The sequence below is a fragment of the Amphibalanus amphitrite genome, unplaced genomic scaffold (assembly GCF_019059575.1).
Source record: "Amphibalanus amphitrite isolate SeventyFive unplaced genomic scaffold, NRLGWU_Aamphi_draft 001097F_arrow, whole genome shotgun sequence".
NCBI classification, from domain to species: Eukaryota; Metazoa; Arthropoda; class Thecostraca; order Balanomorpha; family Balanidae; genus Amphibalanus; species Amphibalanus amphitrite.
In genome coordinates this window covers 28,083-47,295 of record NW_024882591.1, presented here as the reverse complement: position 1 = coordinate 47,295, position 19,213 = coordinate 28,083, and the positions used below count along the sequence as shown (strand labels likewise).

Sequence of the window (19,213 nt, the reverse complement as noted above, 5' to 3'; positions counted from 1 at the left end):
AACGTAATTCGGCGATGAGTGTAAAAAACAAACACTGAGACAATTAGTTCTGGCCTCTCAGAACCTGCAGAGTTCAGGGTTGGCCGCGCTGAGTGTTGCGTGATTCCCCTGACGCACAGCCTACTGACCTTGGTGAGCACTGAGCAGTGCGTGCGCCTCAGACCCGGCGGCTCGGCTCTGCCCTGTCTGCCCGTGGTGGAGGCGATAGCTGCCGGAAGCGGTTCGTCCCTGATTGGACCGCGGCGGTGGCGAGCCGTATATGGATGTGCGCAGAATGGAGGGCGGTGACGCTGTGCCTGGAACAGCGCGAGATGTTGACGGTAGCGGTCGGCGTGATCGAGAAATGAGGATTTCGTGAGATTTGATGGGCCATTCTTATAAAGAAAAGAACGGAGGGACGCTCCGTCATTTCTGAGATTAGACGGAATTTGGTTATCATAAAAGGACGAAGACGAAAGACGGAACCCGTTAAAAGAACGAAGCCAGATTGACGTTACCCCCACCCAAAAGGACGCGTTTCCGTATCATAAAGAGACAAAGACGCCTCTGGTGACGTAAGACTTTGCGTTGTTCGTGAAAAATAACGCATCAGAAATAGCGCTGCTCTTCAGCAGCGCTTTTTTACGGCATTGATACGATATTTAGCTGGTTGCGAGAGCAACTTGTGCGAAATGTGTTTCAGGCTGCATGCTAATCGATATGTGAACTGTATGACATTGGTCGGGAGTTATTTCACACGAAAATTAGTCAATTTGACATGCAGACCAAGTACCTATAGACCGCCACCTTATCGTTCTGCAGCTATCGTTGTTTATCGGGCATACACATAAACAGGCAGGATTGGACACCTTGAGATGCAATATCCAGTAAGTGGTAGGTGTTTACTGTTTGCAACTGCCTCCCAGTAGCTCCACCCTCACCTGGCCTGTGTCCTGTGTCCTCTGGCGCCTCGACTGGTATCACGGTTGGAGGTCTGAGTCACGTGGCACTACAACTTCTCGTTAGCACTTAAAGTTCTTGTTTGCACGAAGAGAAATTCGTATACACTCCTCCACGCTAAAGCGCTCACGCTGGACTGTCCTCGCTGTCCCCACACAGAGAAGATCCACGGGCCATTTCTTCCCCCGCTCCCCCTCCCCCCTCTTTAGCGTCAGCTCGTCAAAACAACACCTGCGCCCCCCGTCTCTCTCTCTCTCTCTCTCTACCTACTCCTTCCCTCTCTCCCTCCCTTTCATCCCGAGCCGCCGCGCGCCGCGTCGTCCCCTAGAGCGATAAGATGCCTTATCAGTATCCCCTCCTCTTTTATCTCTACCGCTTGTCCCGAGCCGCCACGCTAACTCAGGGTGTCTGCGTTGTTCCCTTCCCGCTTATTAGACATCCTATCACCAGGGGTGTCGTTTTCCGAAAATGATTGGTAGTGCCCAAAGGCGGCGGCTGGCCATATATGACGGGGCTTACAAGGTAGGGTACCCCCAAATCTGCCTTTCTCATCGGATTTCGGCCACTTATTTTTCGCCCTGGTCATTGACAAGACTAACCGAAATCTAAAAAAACACAAAAAAAACTTTGGAAATCTGGGTCCACACCGGACGCCATGCACAAAACGTGCAGTTATATAGGCAATAGTGTCGGAGGAATGCACGCCATTCTGAAAGAGGCCCACATCGACTTAAAAGGACGGCTGTGCTGAAAGGGGACAGGAACAGCTTTGAGGGCCCAAGCCGACTAAAAAAGACGGCTGCGGGGCCAGGAACGGTTTTGAAGACCCACGCCAATTGAAGGGTTCGACAACTAACGAGGACTGGAAACACAACGATAGTTAGAAAGACCTGCTTGCCAAAATAAAAGGATGACAGTACGAGGGGCGTTCAGAAAGCTACGGGCCCGACCATGAAGGAGCAGAGAGATACAGCATCGACTCATTAGACCAAAAAGTTCATTTATTCAAATAAACACCGTTAACCCGCGCCCCAGTGGCGGTCTCGGCCAACTTCGCCCTAGTGAGGGGGGGCATATGTTACCACACACCTCTAACTCAAAAACTAAGAGGGCTAGAAAGACGCGGTAAAAAGCAGTCGATAGTTCTCAATACGTACGTTTGAAAGTATTTCGGTCATTTTCACCTTAGAGCAATATTGGGGTCACCAGAGGTCATCAAAGGTCAAAATTTGCCAATTGTCATTATATTTTTCAGAAAACATGCCGTTATCTCAGGAACTATGGTAGCTAGAAAAACGCATGGAAAAGCAATCGATAGCTTTTGAACTCTTCTTTTGAAAAAGTCATTATCAATATTGTCCCCAGGTCAACGGTTTAGCCTCCAGAGGGCAAAAACTCCCAAAATAGCTGTTTTTACGAAAAGTGTTTTTCGACAATAACTTTCGACCTACAAAAAGCCACGACATTTCTATTGCCAGAATCGTGTTCCCCTCACCGAGACGCGTCGAATGAACTATAATTTGACCTTGAAAGGTCAACTTGAAAATTTGACCTCAGGTCAAGGTCATGACCTGAGCGGAAAAGGTCATGTTGCATATCAGTCGATGCGTCTCAACAAGACAAACACTCCCCAATGAGACCATCCCCAGCGTTCTATCGCTTTCCAATCGCGAGTTATTGGCAAAAAACTGTTTGTAGCCTCAAATGACCTCGGATGACCTTTCTAGAGGCTATCAGCAAAAATGACACCTTGGTCATCACGAGTGGACTAAATCATTGTGATTCTGAAATAGTTGGACTGTTCCTATGCGTACACACGGATCTAGAGGCATTTTCATTTTTCTCCATTGACTTGTAATGGAAAGGTCATGCCACTGACCTGACCTTAGGTCACGGATATAAAAAATCCGAGATATACAAATTGTAGGCTTCCATAACAGCATGCAATCCACCAAGTTTAAAACCTTTCTGACAAACACTGCAGGCTGGACATGATTGCAAACTTTTTTTAAGGCTTGGTCAGTTAACTTGACCTGGTGACCTGACCTGACATGACCTGGGGTAAAAAATTTCACACATTGTCCAAAATTGATGTACCAAAAGCTACCCCAAGCGGCGCGGCGCTACGCGCCGCGGTTTTTTATTCACACGCGAAAAACGCGACAGGGTGGTAACATATGCCCCCCCCCCACTGGGGCGAAGGTTAAGACAAACACATTTCGCGCAGCGCTTCGCGAGAGCCCTCAAGGCCTCCATAACCAAGTGGGTTTTGGACCCATCCTGCACGTCCAAGACGGCTGATTTCGTCTCCCTGCTGTTAGCGAGGTTGCCGCTGCTAATTTTCTTATGTTGGGGAAGAGGTGGCAACCACTAACCAGAGTGTGCAAGGTTCGGAGAGAAAAAGTGGATGCGACAACAACTCGAAGCTCATCGCTTCACTGTTCGTCATCCCGCCCATGTACGCAGGTGCGTGGTCGCGGATCAGGTGCACACTTTACGTCAGCTTCCCTATAGCCTCTCCTCGATGTTCGATGTTTATCGAATGGACGCACATCATCAATTGTGTGCCCCTGTTTTGGAAAGTTGACGAGCGGAGGGGGGTCGCATCGACCCCTCCCCCTGCCAGGCCGTGTTATGAAAAATGCCCAGGGCGAGGGTTAACCCTCGCACGACCAGGCCATTTCTCATAACACGAACGACCAGGGGGGGGGGGGGTTGTTACGACCCCCCCCCTGGCGTTTCGAAACGGAAGGTCGTAGAGCTTAGCGGAAAAAACCAACGGATTGCTCTCAACGAGATCTCGCGATTGGTGGTATATTTTTTGGTCCTAGGTCAACATTTGACCTACTTTTGACCGGTCAAAGGTCAAATTTTCGGAAAAATAGACTTTTTTCAACTTTCGGCGGCGATTGCGGCAAAACGGTGAGAGATATCGACTTGAAACCTTCACTATCGTGTTCCTTGATCAATTCTCTATCGTTTGGTATGTATTTCGTTTCCCTAGCTCTAAAAATAGCGCGTTGGGAGCGCCGGAAGTCGGCAAGGTCACAGTCGGCGGCAGAAATTCGAAAAATCAAAATTTAAATTTTTGAAATCTGATTGTATTTTTGGATTTGGGAGGTCCATTTGCTCCCTATAGAAGCTAATATTGCTGCATATTCCCATTGAGGTGACAAGAATCAGCAAAATAGTGGTTCGGGCGCTTTTCAAAAATAGTACCGGACGCTGTTCCTCTTGTGACGTCATAGCTCCGTGACCTGACCTGACCCGGTCAAATTTCTTATACCATATGATAGCCAATACTTGCCCCAACATGCATGGGAAGTTTCATCACGATCCATCAACCGATGTCCGTACCACCGGCAGGAAACCTCGGGCGTTGGCACTCAGTTTGTGAAAATCCGGCCGGAGGCTGTACCTCTTATGACGTCATAACTCCGTGACCTGACATGACCCGATCAATTTTTTTTCGGCAAAAGATGCGCAAAGGTTGCCCCAGAGGGTATTGAAAATTTCAGCCCGCTACGACAAGCCGTTTAGCGTGCACTTCGAAAAAACCTCAGGGGGGGTTGATACAACCCCCCCCCTAGGCGTTCTAGGGTTAACGCTTGGTGCCTTTTCTGCACTAACTACTATGAAACGAATCACTGCTCTCTTCTGGGCGTCGCCCATCCTATCCGAAATGGCGAACTATGCTACGAATAGAAGCCCGAATCTATCACAGAAGAGACTTAATTAATGGCCACTTACTTAATTTGCGTAAGTGGACATCCCAATAACACATCATTTAACACACCGCCTTGCAGGCCAAAATTCCAACTCCTTCATTGTTCGGCCCGAAACTTTTTGAACGCCCCTCGTAGTTACGAGCTTCAGTTTTCGGGGTCTGATGCGGTAATGACCTGGCGTTGAACCCTGGGGAATCAGGCTGCATCACCCACTCAAATCAATATACCTATGGCCTATTCTGGAGCACTGCGGCACCTTCCGAAGTCGGTGTAGGGCCTCCAGCGGCTGGTGTGGAGACGGATCGGGGTCTATTAGGGGCGGTCGCGTGGTATGCGGGACTCAGAGGCAGTTATGGACCTCTATAACCAATTGCGTTTTCGAGCCTCTTAAAATCCATTAAGGACCGGAGACCTAGACACGTGAAACCTCATTGTCAGCTACATGCACCTACTGTGGCTAGAGCCTTATTTATGTACTTGCATATGTGCTTATTTAATATTTGCTTATATGTTTATTTTGATTTTTTATCAACTGATAAGTGACAAAAGATTGGTAGGGCTCAGCGAACATTGGTAGGGCCCAAATAAACATTGGTAAGGCTCGGGCCCTACCAGGCCTATACAAAACGACGCCCCTGACTTTTGTGAAACTTGGTAGGTATGTAGGTAGGTAGGTAGGTACCACATAACTTGAAATTACTTGACGTAATGACATGATGTGGAAAGTGAAAATGATACCTAGGTATTGATGGAAATTTATGGACTTAGGTACGCTACAAGAAGATTGAATTGGTCAACCAATTCAAATTCAATCTACTTGTGGAGTAAGTCTATAGATTTTCATCAATAGTTACCACTTACCATTGAAGTTACTTGCTATCATGTTGATTTTATACATAAGAACCTCATTCATTTTATTTGTATGACATGTTTGAATGCAATTTTCTCAATAAGTGAAGAAAAATGTTGGTAGTGCTCAACAACACATTGGTAGTGCTCAGCTGAACATTGGTAGTGCTCGGGCACTCCCAGGCCTATACAAAACGACGCCCCTGCCTATCACTGAGTAAGACATAGGCATTACCACATTTATACGCAAAAACAATCTTTGGGGGGTTTCAGCCTAGCAGGAAAGACTACAACATATTACATACTTCGCCTATCTATCCCCGCGTTCGATGTCTCTCGGACGGCGAAGATTCTACGCCGTCCGGCCAATCACGTTCCATAACTGCAGCTGAGCCCCCGCTGACCTTGGACGGGATTGGCCGGACGACGTAGAATCTTCGTCGGCCGAGAGACATCGAACGCGGGGTATATTATCCTTGATCGTAGCCAAGGCCTCTGGCCAAGGCTATGTATCACAGGGGAGCAATGCCGCTTCAACCCTATTGGCCGTAGTGTCTAACGGTGGCGGCCATATTGCGCAGACCAGGAACCGGCTGCCGCCTGTGTTGAGGAATAGGGAATTCGGGACCTCGATTTACGTTTGCGGCCGCCACATCCGTTACATTCAAGTTACGTAGATACGGAACCCGGCATCTTACGCAGAATTGAATGGGGAACACGATCGTATCTTCAGAATTCCTCAAATTCACTCGCCGGACCTACATTTGCCCCGGCCGAAGGGGTTGATTGAACCCACCTCGCTAATGCGCCGCTAATTAAACTATAATTAAGCGGTAAAGTGGTCGTATGCGGCAAAGTATAATGCAGAATGACTGGTAGGAACCCGCTGTAAAGGTCTCAGGTCAACCGGTGACCTCTGAGGTCAGGTCAAGTGATCTAAGGCACGGGTTCGGTTTTTGGTTAATAACTTCGCCAAAAATGGCCGTAGAGCCGCGATTTTGGCACCATCGTGTTCAGCTAGCTCAGGCGCATCGAGTGATATACTTTTTGTTCGGGTCAGGTCAACTTAGGGTGTTGACCTCAGGTCAAGGTCAGGTCAGCACCCCCAGGTCACGAAGTTGGTCGAAAGAGGTCATGTCGCATATCATTCAATTCGGCAGGTCTTCCTGAGTCCATTGGTGGCTTTCCCGACTCGCTAGCTCAATTTGATCGGGAGTTATTGAAGAAAAATTGTGACACTTGTGACGTCACAAATGACGTCACGCAAGGGCAGCAATGCAAATATGAAGCATAGAACCTTGCAAGGAGTGCATGAAATCATGATTCTATATGCTTGGGATAGTTTCAGATCATTCTCGGCGCAAATATAGCAATTTTCATATTTCCCCATTGACTTATGAGGGTTTAACGTATTAGTTCCTTGTATCTGAGGATTTTTTAGGATTCCATCTTGTTCTCCACTCAATTCTGCGTAAGATGCCGGGTTCAGTGTCCACATAGCTTGAACGTAACGCATGCAGCGACCGCAAACGTAAATCGAGGTCCCGAATTCCCTATTCCCCAACACAGGCGGCGGCCGCTTCCTGGTCTGCGCAACATGGCGGCACCGTTGGACACCATCTGGCGGCCGATGCGCATTCCACATTATAGAGTTCAGTGCTATGTATCGTAGCAGACAACAGTCCCCGGTCCCATAAAAATTCAAATATGATCCCAAATAATTGCAGATTCTCATTTTATTATACCCATATAGCGATCACACAGTATTTTCTTAGTCTTATTGCATTCTTTGTGACGAAATTTATAAGAAAATGTTGCAGGAAATAATTCCTGTTTCATTTACTAAAGCTCTTGATCATTTAGACGAAAAACGCATCCTAGCAAAACAACGAAGGGGGAGGGGTAGAGGGACGGAACCTTTATGATAACCAAAAAGGACGGAATCGTTTAATTCATTGAGTTCTTTTTTTCCTTCCGTCCCTCCGTCCTTTTTCTTTATAAGAATGGCCTGGACGAGTTTTGCTCCTGCATGACTCAGAGTCCTTTCTCTCTCTCCGAGATATCGTTCCTGTTTAAAATCCTGACCTTGAATCTGCTCTTTTGTGGTGTTCGATCGATGTGGTGTTATCAGGTTAGGCCATTCCGAACCAATCAGCCGTCTCTCCCTATTTGGATATGTGTTTGGAGTTCATCCAGTTCGGAGGTCTATCCCGGCCTGTCCCGTACGTTTCAGTCTTTTGTTGTGGCATGTGTCGCGGAACATGGCCCTATATTTCGCCCTCAACCTTGATACGTATCATTTTGTTATCGTTTCAATTGTCTATTATCTGTATTCTGTATTACGTGTGATTTGATCTGTACCGCTTGCTCATTCATATTCGCCTTGACCTTGGCTAAAACCCGACCTTCACCCTAACTGACGCCCTTTCCGTCATTTCCTGCCCGACCTGACGCCGCTCTCCCCCGTTCCACCATGTCCTGCCTGTCCTGACGCCATTCTCTCCCTCTCCACCATGTCCTGCCTGTCCTGCCGATCCGGCGGCCGGCGGCGCCAGTCGGACCCCCACCTGCAGCGCTCGGCCCGCGGAGGGGGCGGGGGCACAGCTCCGAGCACTGCCCGCTCCGTGCGCGAGCGGAAGAGCTTCGCGCAGCCGGCGGCGGCGCCGCGGCTCCGTCTGCAGCGGCCCGTCAGCAGCGCCGGCCACAAACTCAAACAGACGGTACGGTGCGCCGGGGAGGTAGCGCAGGGTAGTATGGAGGAGCCGGTCACTTGTGTTGAGACCCAGTGTCGCACATCGACAACTTGTGCAGTGGGTGAAGCTATGCGGTGCAGCAGGCTTATTTAACCCGCGACCTGGTGGGGGGGCTATTTTTTGCCCCCCCCCTCCAGACTTTTCGATATATCTCCAGAACCGCTGCGCCGATCGTCACCAAACTTTCAGTACCCTCCCGGACATCAATTTTACACATTGTGACCAAACATTTTCCAAAGGCTATGATAGGTTGGCCGGAAATGACGTCAGAGTGACGTCATGTTCTGCCGTTTTCGACCCAAAAAAGGGTTTCGCGGGAAGAGCTGTCAGGCCTATAGCTTTGCGAATACAGAAAAATGATAAAGACATAAAAGCTGTAGATTGGACAGGGCTACAAAACTGCTATCTCGGATTTTTGAAATTTTTGGATTTTGACCCCCAAAAATCAAAAAATAGATTTTTTGAATATAATAATCGAAAAATCCAAAAAGTTTTTTGAATTTCGCAAAAACCGGAATAAATGTGATAGTCCTTACCGCCTTCAATCCACATACCAAATTTGAGATTGATACCTCTTTTTTTGGCGAAGTTATAGCAAAAAAACTGTTCAAAATTGATGACGTCAAATTTTCAAACTCAATTTTTAGCAATTCTAGACCCCGTAGCGCAAAACAAAGACCACCATTAGACTCCCCGTGACGAGCTGCATCGAATCAATACCCATTTTATGCAAAACTATCAACTTTAAAATTTGACCTTTTTTGGCCTGACCTTGACCTGACCTTGACCTGAACTTCACCAGAAAGTGACCTAAGCCGTACCTGATAGTCTTATAACCAACACCATTGAGTTGGAAATGAAAAATTGGCCATAAAACATGTATCGCACAACCTTAGTAAAGTTGGGCTCATGTGACCTGACCTGTGACCCTTGGTGACCTGACCTGTGACCTGACCTGGTATTGCCAGTGACCTCTAATAGCAACATATCTACTAGGCAACTGACGCCCTACCGCTGATTCTCGACAAAATGCGTTTTCCTCGGTGTTATAGCGCATTCCCTGGAAGACCCGTGAACGGTGAAACATTTCATCTTTGACCTGACCTGTGACGTCATCGGTGACCCCGAGGTCAATGAAATTTGGTTTCCTTCGACAAATTTGACAGGCCTTTCGAACGCCGTTTGAATTTTGCGGATCCGTCCAGTAGTTTCGGAGATACGAGGGGGGGGGGGGGGGGGGCAAAAAATAGCCCCCCCCACCAGGTCGCGTTATAAACAGACCCCACCAGGGCGCGGGTTAAAGGGTAAAACGTAACGGTCACTGCAAAGTCGGCAGATGTGCCGGGAAAGAAAATAAAATAAATACTGAAGAGTGAAGAGAAAGACATAGCTAAAACCCCCATGGCAAGACACAACGCAGTAACAGACTAACGGACGTACAGCACACTGGCTGCATCGTGCAGTGCAAGGCCCTTCACAGCCTCAAACAGCCTCATTTACATTGTAATGTATGACTGTTAAGTGCAAACAAGTATGTGCGTCGCGGCGGGGACAGCCACTGCAAACAACACCTTAGTCCATTACCGTAAACAGAGACATACAACGTGCCCCAAGGGCACTGCAAAATATTTGGGTCAAAGGCAGCTGTTAGAATCTGCCTTGTTCTGCAATGCAGTGAAAACGTGCTTGGCCATGGCAGTGCATTGACTTACCAGCTTCGCTATATGAATTCCCACACAACATCGTCTGTGATCAGTCATATCTTGGCTGCAACACACCGCTGCGCCATTCCCTTCCCTCTGACTGTGTCTGGAGACCGCTGGATGCTAATGTCGCCGTGACGAGTCGCCGGAGCTGCTCCGCCCCCGTCCAGGACACGTCCCGTCCCGAATACCAAATCCCCTTCCCCGGCGGCGCTAGCAGTGAGTCACTCGTGACTCGGCTGTCAGGAGCCCATTACCGCGCTGACGTATTGTCCCACCGTGATGCCGTCCGTGGTATCGATTCGTGAGTCGTGTTGTTTGATTTCGTGACTGTTTTTAGGTGTTGGTGTTTTTATGTTGTGACCCGTGTGCATAGTCAGCTGTTCGATATTTTATTAGCGATTCATTGCGTTTCCACAGGCGAACGTTGGTTTGTGTTGTAGCTTTTATTTATATTTATTTTTGCTTTCGTTTTTCGATGTAGAAGTGCAATGTTTTGCCTGCTAAAAGATTCTGGCCTGAATTGGTTTTCGGGTAGCGTGGAAAATGGGAAGTTAATTGACGGGACGCGGGCACGGGTCGGGCCGTGGACACAGAAAGAAGGGCAGAAGAAAATGATTGCTTGCGGTCCCCGTGCTGTAAAAAGCGGCCGGCCGTTGTCACACCAGGCTAGAGGACGGCCGACAGGGGGCAGGGATAGCTGCGCCGCTTTGGGGAAAGGCGGTCAATCTGGTAACTGCGACTGCAAGTAACGAACTTCAATTGAACAATTGCGAACTCAGGCCATGGCTTCAACGGAATTTTTATGCTTGCTGCCTGAATGAAACTGCTTTATAGTTTCTTTTCAATCGCCGTTCCCATACATCCAGTCACAAAATAACACTATAACAACTATCTAACACTATAACACACTTCAATTAGGTATAGTTAGCTGGTCATGACTGAAGCGACCTTATGAATTATGCAATGCTTCTGCTATTTTTGGAGGATATTTGGTTCCGCCATTTAAACATGCAACTAACTCCATGATGCCCGATCCTGGCTGTACCGCGGTCAGTAACTGTATTCACCGGTTGGGGCGCGGAGGTGCATAACCATTTACCGTGCTTCGGTGCTCTCGGGGGCGCTCCTTCAGTGCGCGGGCCCCTCACCGAGACATCCAGTGGCACCGTCGGGTGGTGCTCTCTCCCCAGCGCACGCAGCGGTGCGCGAGACATTGAGGGACGCTGTGGTGAGCGGGGAGGGGCGACTGTACAGGAGAGGGAGGCGCACCTGCCGCCGCCGCTCCCGGCAGCCTTTTAAGGCTGCCGCCGCCGCCGTCAGCTGGTCCGCTCGGCCGGACCGGTTCGGGAGCGGCTCTCGCTCGCGTGCCCGCAGCAGCGGACCCGCCCCCCGCCCGACGGACGGGCGGACGAACGGATTGACAGACGGGTACAGCTGCTGCTGCAGGCTGACAAAATCATCTGCTCACGGATCACGGTCGGGAGGGGGTCAGAAGTCAGACCCGCCTCTGAGTGAACCGAACGTGTCCCTGCCGGCTCCAGTGTAACGGTCGGATGTAGTCGCTCCGTCCTACTACCCAGTGACCCGTGATGGAGACCGGTCTCAGTTTTACAGCCGTAGGATGCTCTACGGCGGAGTTTTCCGCGGCCATTCCTCCGGAACCGGCCGAGATAACTCGGATCTGAGTTATATGGTGATTGTAAAGAGCCTGAGGCTATGGAGCAGTCTCTCTATATCTACCATGGTTTGCCTCCACCGCCACCGCTTCTGGCACAGCCTCGCCACAGCCCTGCTGACGGCTCCATCCATTCAGCTGGTCGGCGCATTTACCTCAGTGGGGAGGTGGAGACGGGGACGGGGCGGGGTGGGGCATTCCGACCGCCCGGCCACGTGCGTGCCTCCCCTCCCCTCCCCTCCCCTCCCTGTGGGGCGGGGTCGGCGGCACGGTGTCGGTGTCGATGTCCTCGCTCAGTTGGTGGTCAGGGTACGGCCGGGGCGGTACAGTCCCGCTCGTACCGCAGTACCGACCCGAACCAGGCTCGCCGTACCGAGTACAGCTTGAGTTGGTGGCATCGGCAGCTGCAGCGAGGTCCAACGTGTGCTCAGTTCTTCGTGACTGCCTTCAGCATCTCAGAGGAGAAAGAGCCGACAGGATGAATCAGCCAGCCACTGGGAAGCTGGTTGTTCGCGGTACTTCCCTCCTATCTGAGGTGTGCTATCTCCCCTAGGAATGCTTCTCATATTTGCTCCTACATCGCTGCGCAGGGGGAACTACTCGGCATTGCGGCGCCCTTGGCTCCAAGCACGCTGCTGGCTGCGTTGGGGCGTCGCTGCCCCAACCCTCCCCTGCTCACATGTGCGTTTCGCGGGGCGTACAGGCGGGGGCTGTATTTTTAGGCGCCGTCGCGGTGCCGGGGCGGAGAATCTGTTGACAGGCGCTCACCGCCACTGGGAGGTGGACTGAGGGTTGGAAGGAGGCGAAATGGAACCGGGGAGGGCGCAGATAGAATGCAGGAGCAAGGAGAATGCAAAATAAAACAAACGGAAAGTAGACGAGAGGCAGGCTAAGAGAGTAAAATAGGAAAGATAGAGCTCACGCTGAGAGACTGAAGGTTCAGTCCGTGGGAAAACCAAATGCAGGCTAGGATAGACGGACAGCTAAATGAGTCGAAATTCAGACTAACAGGCGACAGGCAGGCGGAGAACCAAGAGACGGTGAAGTGCCACTCAGGCCGAGAGAGCTGTCTCGTACCGAGCGATCCTTTGATCGGGCTGATTGATACCACTGATCGGAACAGATGCGTGTGTGTGATCTGAGATGCACGGAATGTAATGTGTTGTGACTTGTGTGTGCGCGGTGCGCTCGTCTCTCCCGCGCCTGTATCGTCTCTCCCGCGCCACGCTCGTCTCTCAACACCACGCTCGTCTCTCCCGCGCCACGCTCGTCTCTCCCGCCCCACACTCGCCACCACTGATTGTCGTATTTGTGTTTCAGTACACGTCCAGGCCAGCGGTAGCCGCCCCGAATAACAAATGTAAGTGCAGCGCCGCACAGGCTCCTCTTAGCTTCATTGGAATGGGCATTAGGGTCGGCAGAACGGTGATACCATCGGACGTTCATGGAGTTGAATGACGTTCGTGTTTCTGTACAGGGTGTCCCAAAAAAATGTACCTCATTTGAAATGAAGATATCTCAATATCTGAGCATATAATGATCCTAAATTTGGTGCCATATGAAAGCTCATTCCATAGCATTTTGTTTGATATAAACTATTTTAGTGTACGTTACGAGACAGCCGAGTGATAGCGAAAGAGCAAAACCCCTGCAATTTCGCTCTTCAACTATTTCCACAGGTGTTTCTGGTAAAAAGCTTTCAATTGTTTTGCCGATATTTTCAGCAACTCAGAAGAAAACAATTAGAAACATTGAAACTAGGTTTCATTCATGCATTGCTAACATAGCAAACACACATCGCATCACATCCCAGTTAAAGGTTCAGCCGTGCTAACGCTCGAAGTGCCCTCCTTTTTGCTCGACACACATGGCGGAGCGTCTGTAGGACTCTTGGGCTACGCGGGCACATGTTTCAAGCGGGTTTTTCCGGATGCATGTCCGGGTCGAGTTCCTCAGCTGGTCCAGAGTTTGAGGATTCTTTGCGTGTACCACACTCTTGAGGAACCCCTACAGATAAAAGTCAAGAGGCGATAGGTCTGGGGAGTGTGGCGGCCAGCTAACGTTGGCACGCTGGGATATGATCCGACCACCCATGCGCTCGTTGAGCCAGACCATCGTTGATCTCGGAAGTATGTGGAGGAGCCCCGTCCTGCTGTAGCCATTGGAGGCTGATGGACGATGGTGTTCACACATTTTTTTGCACACTTGTGGGACGAGCTTTTTTGTTTGTTTTGAAGTGGTCCTTTAATTTCCGCTGTGTTTGCACCACAGAGCCGGTTTTGAGGTAGGATTTTGCAACTTGAATCCTTTCCTCCTTGCTCAGTTGCCCCATTGGGCAAAATTAAAGATGTGGAGCATTAATTGCCATGAAATTAGCTTTAATGAAATATATGATAGCTATCATCACGAGCGTATTTTCTGAGATGTCTTCAGTTGACATGAGACACAATTTAGAAAGACTTGTGGCAGTAATTCAAGTGCGAAATTGCAAGGGTTTTGCTCTTTCGTTATCACTCGGCTGTCACGTAACGTACAGTAAAATAGTTTATATCAAGCAAAATGCTATGGAATGAGCTTTCATATGGTACCAAATTTAGGATCATTGTATGCTCAGACACTGAGATATCTTAATTTTAAATGAGGTACATTTTTGGGGGACACCCTGTATATGATTACTGGATATTTTGATTGATATTATCATCCATATTTCTAGCATAACTCATGAATGACTGGAACGCTATGTGAGCCTTGCAATGACTGTATTAGTTTCAGTCAGACGGTCACATGATGCTTACCCTGCATGTATATCCGCAAATAAACTTATCAAAACTACACTGCAGTGCTAACGCCTCCGTCTCTCCTCTCCCCGCAGCATCAGCCGTCAACAAGGTGCGACAGAGTTACGTGCGCCCGCCGGTGGGCGGCGGCGGCCTGCAGCCCTCCCAGAGCGGCACGGACATCTCCCCCGCGGCCAGGGAGCGGGAGCGGGACAGAGATGCGGAGAACATCGCGCCCGGCTCCACAGTCAGCAAGGCTACCGGCGGCGGCGGCATTAGCGGTGGGTGCGACAGTGGAACTGGGTTGGGAACGGGGTGGGACCGGGGTGGGGTCAGTTGGTGGTGGTAAAGGAGGTGATTTGTGTCGTCTTGTTTTGTGTCTTTTATGCGATTTTAGAGTTTTTGCTAGAGTGAGAGTTTTCAGTTTTGATGGGCTCCATGATGTTTTGAAGTTAAAAGATTTAGATCTAAGCTCGTGGCTCTATGCTTTTCGGTTTGATGAATCTGAGATCTCGGAGACTAGGTGAAACCGTGTTTAGGTCAGCTGCAGTGTTGGGCATGGTGTGTTGGTTTTCCAGCGCGGCGGAGAAGCAATGTCGTCAAGGAGGTGGAGAAGCTGCAGAAGAAGAGGGAGGAGCGCAGACAGAACCAGAACAAGAAGCGGGAAGAACGGGAGGGGCTCATGGGCATCGACCCGGGAAACCCCAACTGGGAGTTCCTGTCCATGATTAGGTAAGGGTCCTATGCTGTTGTCGTAAGGGTCCTGGTGCGGTTCCTATGCTGGGGGATTTAGAGGTTTGACGTGGTGGCTATGACGTTGTACCCCTCCCTCCCTCGCCATCCCCCCCCCCCAAAGAAACATCCCTGATAGCTGACACGCATTTTATTTCAAACATTTCATCAGAGTCCGACCTATATTAGTTATGTGCGTTTCGCACTAATATAAAGCTGCCATCTGGAATTTAATACCAACTAATTTTAATCACCGCAATCATCATCTCAGCCTCGCTCATAACATCGTTCCTGAGGTCTTGCACCTGTGTTTCAGGGAATATAAGAGTGGCCTGGACTTCCGGCCACTGAAGGACGGCGACCCGCTGGAGGACCACCAAATCACAGTCTGTGTCCGAAAACGGCCGCTCAGCAAAAAAGGTAGGTCATACAGACCAAACGGCCATTCAACAAAAAAGGGTAAGCCCAAAGGCCCAAACGGCCCTTTAGGAAAAAATAGTCACTACTTCACGATGGTCACTTGGTAAAAGTAGGCACGACTGCCCAAATTGTGATAAGAAGTAGGCTCGACTACCCAAACTGAGGCGGCATATCATGATAATGTTTGGCAGAAAGAGTCGGGAGGGCTTTAGGATGGAACCAGAGTGCTGGACCCCCTAGGAAAGGTGAAATTTGTGTTCGGTGTTGTGGAGTTACCTAGCCTGTTTGGCCTACGACTTTGGACTAAACGCAGTCATCTTCATTCTCTGTGTGTTTGATAAATCGGTTCTAGGTCGTTATTAACCTCATCAACTGCTGCCTGTCCTCGCTCGACTGTCCCGTCTCTCCCTCCCCCGCCCCCTCTGACCTCCCCGCCCCTCCGCAGAGATCACCCGTAAGGAGATTGACGTGGTAACCATGCCGAACCGCGACCAGACCATCGTACACGAGCCGCGCACCAAAGTCGACCTCACCAAGTACCTGGAGAACCAGCACTTCCGCTTCGACTACGCCTTCGACGACACCTGCGACAACCAGCTCGTCTACAAGTGAGTTGGGAGGGACGCGGACGGGGTAGGTGGGGAAACGGGTGAGTGTCAGTGGTGGGACCGGCGGCTGGGAGCTGTCAGACTTTGATGGGACGGTGGGGCGATCTGTCGCATAAGTGGATGGAGGCTTAGGTGGAAGTAGTGGATTAACCTACAGATGTTAATCCACTACTCATCTACTCATCACCGAACGCTCATCTCTGATACTAAAAAAATGTCCGTTTCGCTCGCTCGTAAAAAAATGTCCGTTAGTCAATGTCATGTTGACCGATTTTGTGTTGAAGTCATTATAGGGGAAGCATTATTCATATGCCACGACGATTACCCATTCAGCCACAATTTTAGGCTGCCCTTTCGTGACCTGACCTGATGTAGGCGGGCTGACTCTGTGCAGCCGTCCCTGACCCGACCTGACCCGCCCGTCTCAGGTACTCTGCTCGACCGCTGGTGGACACCATATTCGAGCGCGGCATGGCCACCTGTTTCGCCTACGGCCAGACGGGCTCGGGCAAAACCCACACCATGGGCGGCACGTTCAATGGCAAGCAGCAGGACGCCAACCAGGGCATCTACGCCATGGCGGCGCGCGACGTCTTCCTCAAACTGAAGTCGCCCCAGCACAGGAACAAGGGACTGGCCGTGTCAGCGAGCTACTTCGAGATCTACAGCGGAAAGGTAGGGTGCGGGGATGTTAGAAGGGGAAAAGCGGGACGGATTTCTTTCTCACCATTTGATGCTGAGGCTGGTCCGTGAGCGTGGTTGCATTCAGCTGCTGTCAGGTTGCGGATCCCGGGTTAATGCTTTGTTGATGCTCAAAGGTCATGATGGTTCGACAAAGTACACTTCTATCTTCCGTTCGATTCAATGTCGTTCGAGTTTGAAAGGGCGCATTTGGATGCAGCTAATTGTGCAACGATAGATTGTTAAGCAGAGATGTCGAGCAGAACTTTGGCCTATTCGCCACAAACACGCCAATTCAGGGTCAATGCCTCGAATGGGGACACCATAAAGTACCATTTCGTGACGTGGAAATGTCTATCAAACAGCCTGAGACCTTCCATCGACTCCCACCGTCTGGGAGGGCGTTTTTACACCGGCCGCGGAGCGCCTATTGTCCCTTTAATAGACTATCGATCCCGACCGCCCCTGTTGACCGGACGGGCCGGTTTGTATGCGGTGTGAGATGGGCCGATCGACCGCCGGCGCGGGACCATCACAGACACTGGAGCGCCGGATTGGGCTCCTCTGCGCGTCTCTGTCTGGTGTCGGACTTTTTGATAGGTAGACTGGGGGTCGAACGCGTTTATGGCTGGACCCTGGTGGTAGTTGGTTTCGGCACTTACTGGAGCCAATTTGGGAGGTTTAACGTCCAAGATGAGCTGATCGATTTGGGTGCCCTGGTGTTGACAATAGCGAAATCCATATGTTGTGGTCGCTTCACATGCGACTGATGTTGATAGACTCCAATTCGTCTAACGTGCGGTCATTTGTCTCTGGAACCATAGGAACCCTCTTGCCTCGTCCTGTCCTGTTTCGTTTCGTCCCAAATCATCCCGTGTTGTACCGCATTGTCTTGTCTCATGTGCCGGTGCCCCGGTCAGCCCGCCGGCCCTATGCGACCCGACCGGTCCCCCATCCACCCAGCCCTGTCTGGTGACTTGGTTCTGGCAATCACTCTGCCTTCCGGATAATTTGGCGGCCCTCTTTGAGACCGGCCCGTCCCCTTCAAACACCCCGGTCACCGTGGGTGCTCTCTCTGTGTTCCGCCCCCCGTCCAGCCGGCCGCTGTGCTGTGGTGGCTCTGTGCTGTGCCGGCCCCCTGTGCTGTGCCGGTCCCCTGTGCTGTGCCGACCCTCTGTGCTGTACCGGCCCTCTATGCTGTGCCGGTCCTGTGCTGTGGTGGCTCTGTGCTGTGCCGGCCCTCTGTGCTGTGGTGGCCCTCTGTGCTGTGCCGGCCCTGTGCTGTGCCGGCCCTCTGTGCTGTGCCGGCCCGGGTCGCGGAGATCGGCGCCCGACGCCCCGCCCGTCCGATCAATACTCTCAGCTCGTGGCCGGCGCTCCACAGCGCTGTTAAACGAATAGGCGACCGATGCCCAGCCATATAAACCGCCCACTGGGAGCGACCTGATGCGAACTGACACTGTGAGGCAATGGTGATTATTGGAAGCGACTTGGCTTTATGTCCGCAAATTCCTGATACACATCAATGTCGTTTGAGTGCGTAATGACCATAGCAGCTGGCGCGACCTTGAGGCCAATAAAGAACCAAATGGAAATAATGATTAGCCTTTGCTTGTCAGTTTCTTGCCATAATTCGAACCAGTCAGGTCAAATATCTGCTCAGACAGAGCACTGCCGCAGATCTACTGACACTGTTGTCTTTCTCCCCGTCTCTGACCAGGTGTTTGACCTGCTGAACGCCAAGGCCAAGCTGCGCGTGCTCGAGGATGGCAAGCAGCAGGTGCAGGTGGTCGGTCTGACCGAGCGGCCCGTCGAGAGCATGGAGGACGTGCTGAAGCTGATCCAGCACGGCAACAACATCCGCACCAGCGGCACCACCTCTGCCAACAACCACAGCTCGCGCAGCCACGCCGTCTTCCAGATCATCCTGCGCACCCGGCAGTCCGGCGTGCCGGCCGACCGCTGGAAACTCTACGGGAAGTTCTCACTGATCGACCTGGCCGGCAACGAGCGCGGCGCTGACACCTCCTCCTCGGACCGCAACACGCGCATGGAGGGTGCCGAGATCAACAAGTCGCTGCTGGCGCTCAAGGAGTGTATCCGCGCGCTGGGCCGCAAGGGCGCCCACCTGCCGTTCCGGGCGTCCAAACTGACCCAGGTGCTCCGCGACTCGTTCATAGGAGAGAACTCCAAAACGTGCATGGTGAGTGGGGAGTGGGGTGCCGGGGGTTGGGGTGGCGGATGAATGGAGAGAACTTATCGGAGCACACTTATTTTAATGGGTTAAGAGAAGAAAGTGAAGACCTGCTCAAATTAGCATTATGGTAGCTTCAAATGCGTATTTA

General features: G+C 51.0%; 1 protein-coding gene across 5 annotated transcripts in view; it reads left to right on the top strand.

Moving 5' to 3' along the window:
* LOC122370096 (kinesin-like protein KIF2A) overlaps window positions 1-19,213 on the top strand; it is a 34,849-nt gene that overhangs the window by 13,441 nt on the left and 2,195 nt on the right. For 3 of the 5 annotated variants that reach the window (XM_043345361.1, XM_043345363.1, XM_043345362.1), the window contains 7 exons: window positions 12,971-13,010; window positions 14,523-14,708; window positions 15,006-15,159; window positions 15,476-15,579; window positions 16,025-16,187; window positions 16,616-16,862; window positions 18,589-19,071. In XM_043345361.1, the coding sequence (XP_043201296.1) occupies window positions 12,971-13,010; window positions 14,523-14,708; window positions 15,006-15,159; window positions 15,476-15,579; window positions 16,025-16,187; window positions 16,616-16,862; window positions 18,589-19,071 (1,377 nt within the window). Of the gene's footprint in view, window positions 1-8,071; window positions 8,237-12,970; window positions 13,011-14,522; window positions 14,709-15,005; window positions 15,160-15,475; window positions 15,580-16,024; window positions 16,188-16,615; window positions 16,863-18,588; window positions 19,072-19,213 lie in introns of all 5 variants that reach the window. The other 2 variants (XM_043345359.1, XM_043345360.1) reach the window with 1 other exon arrangement.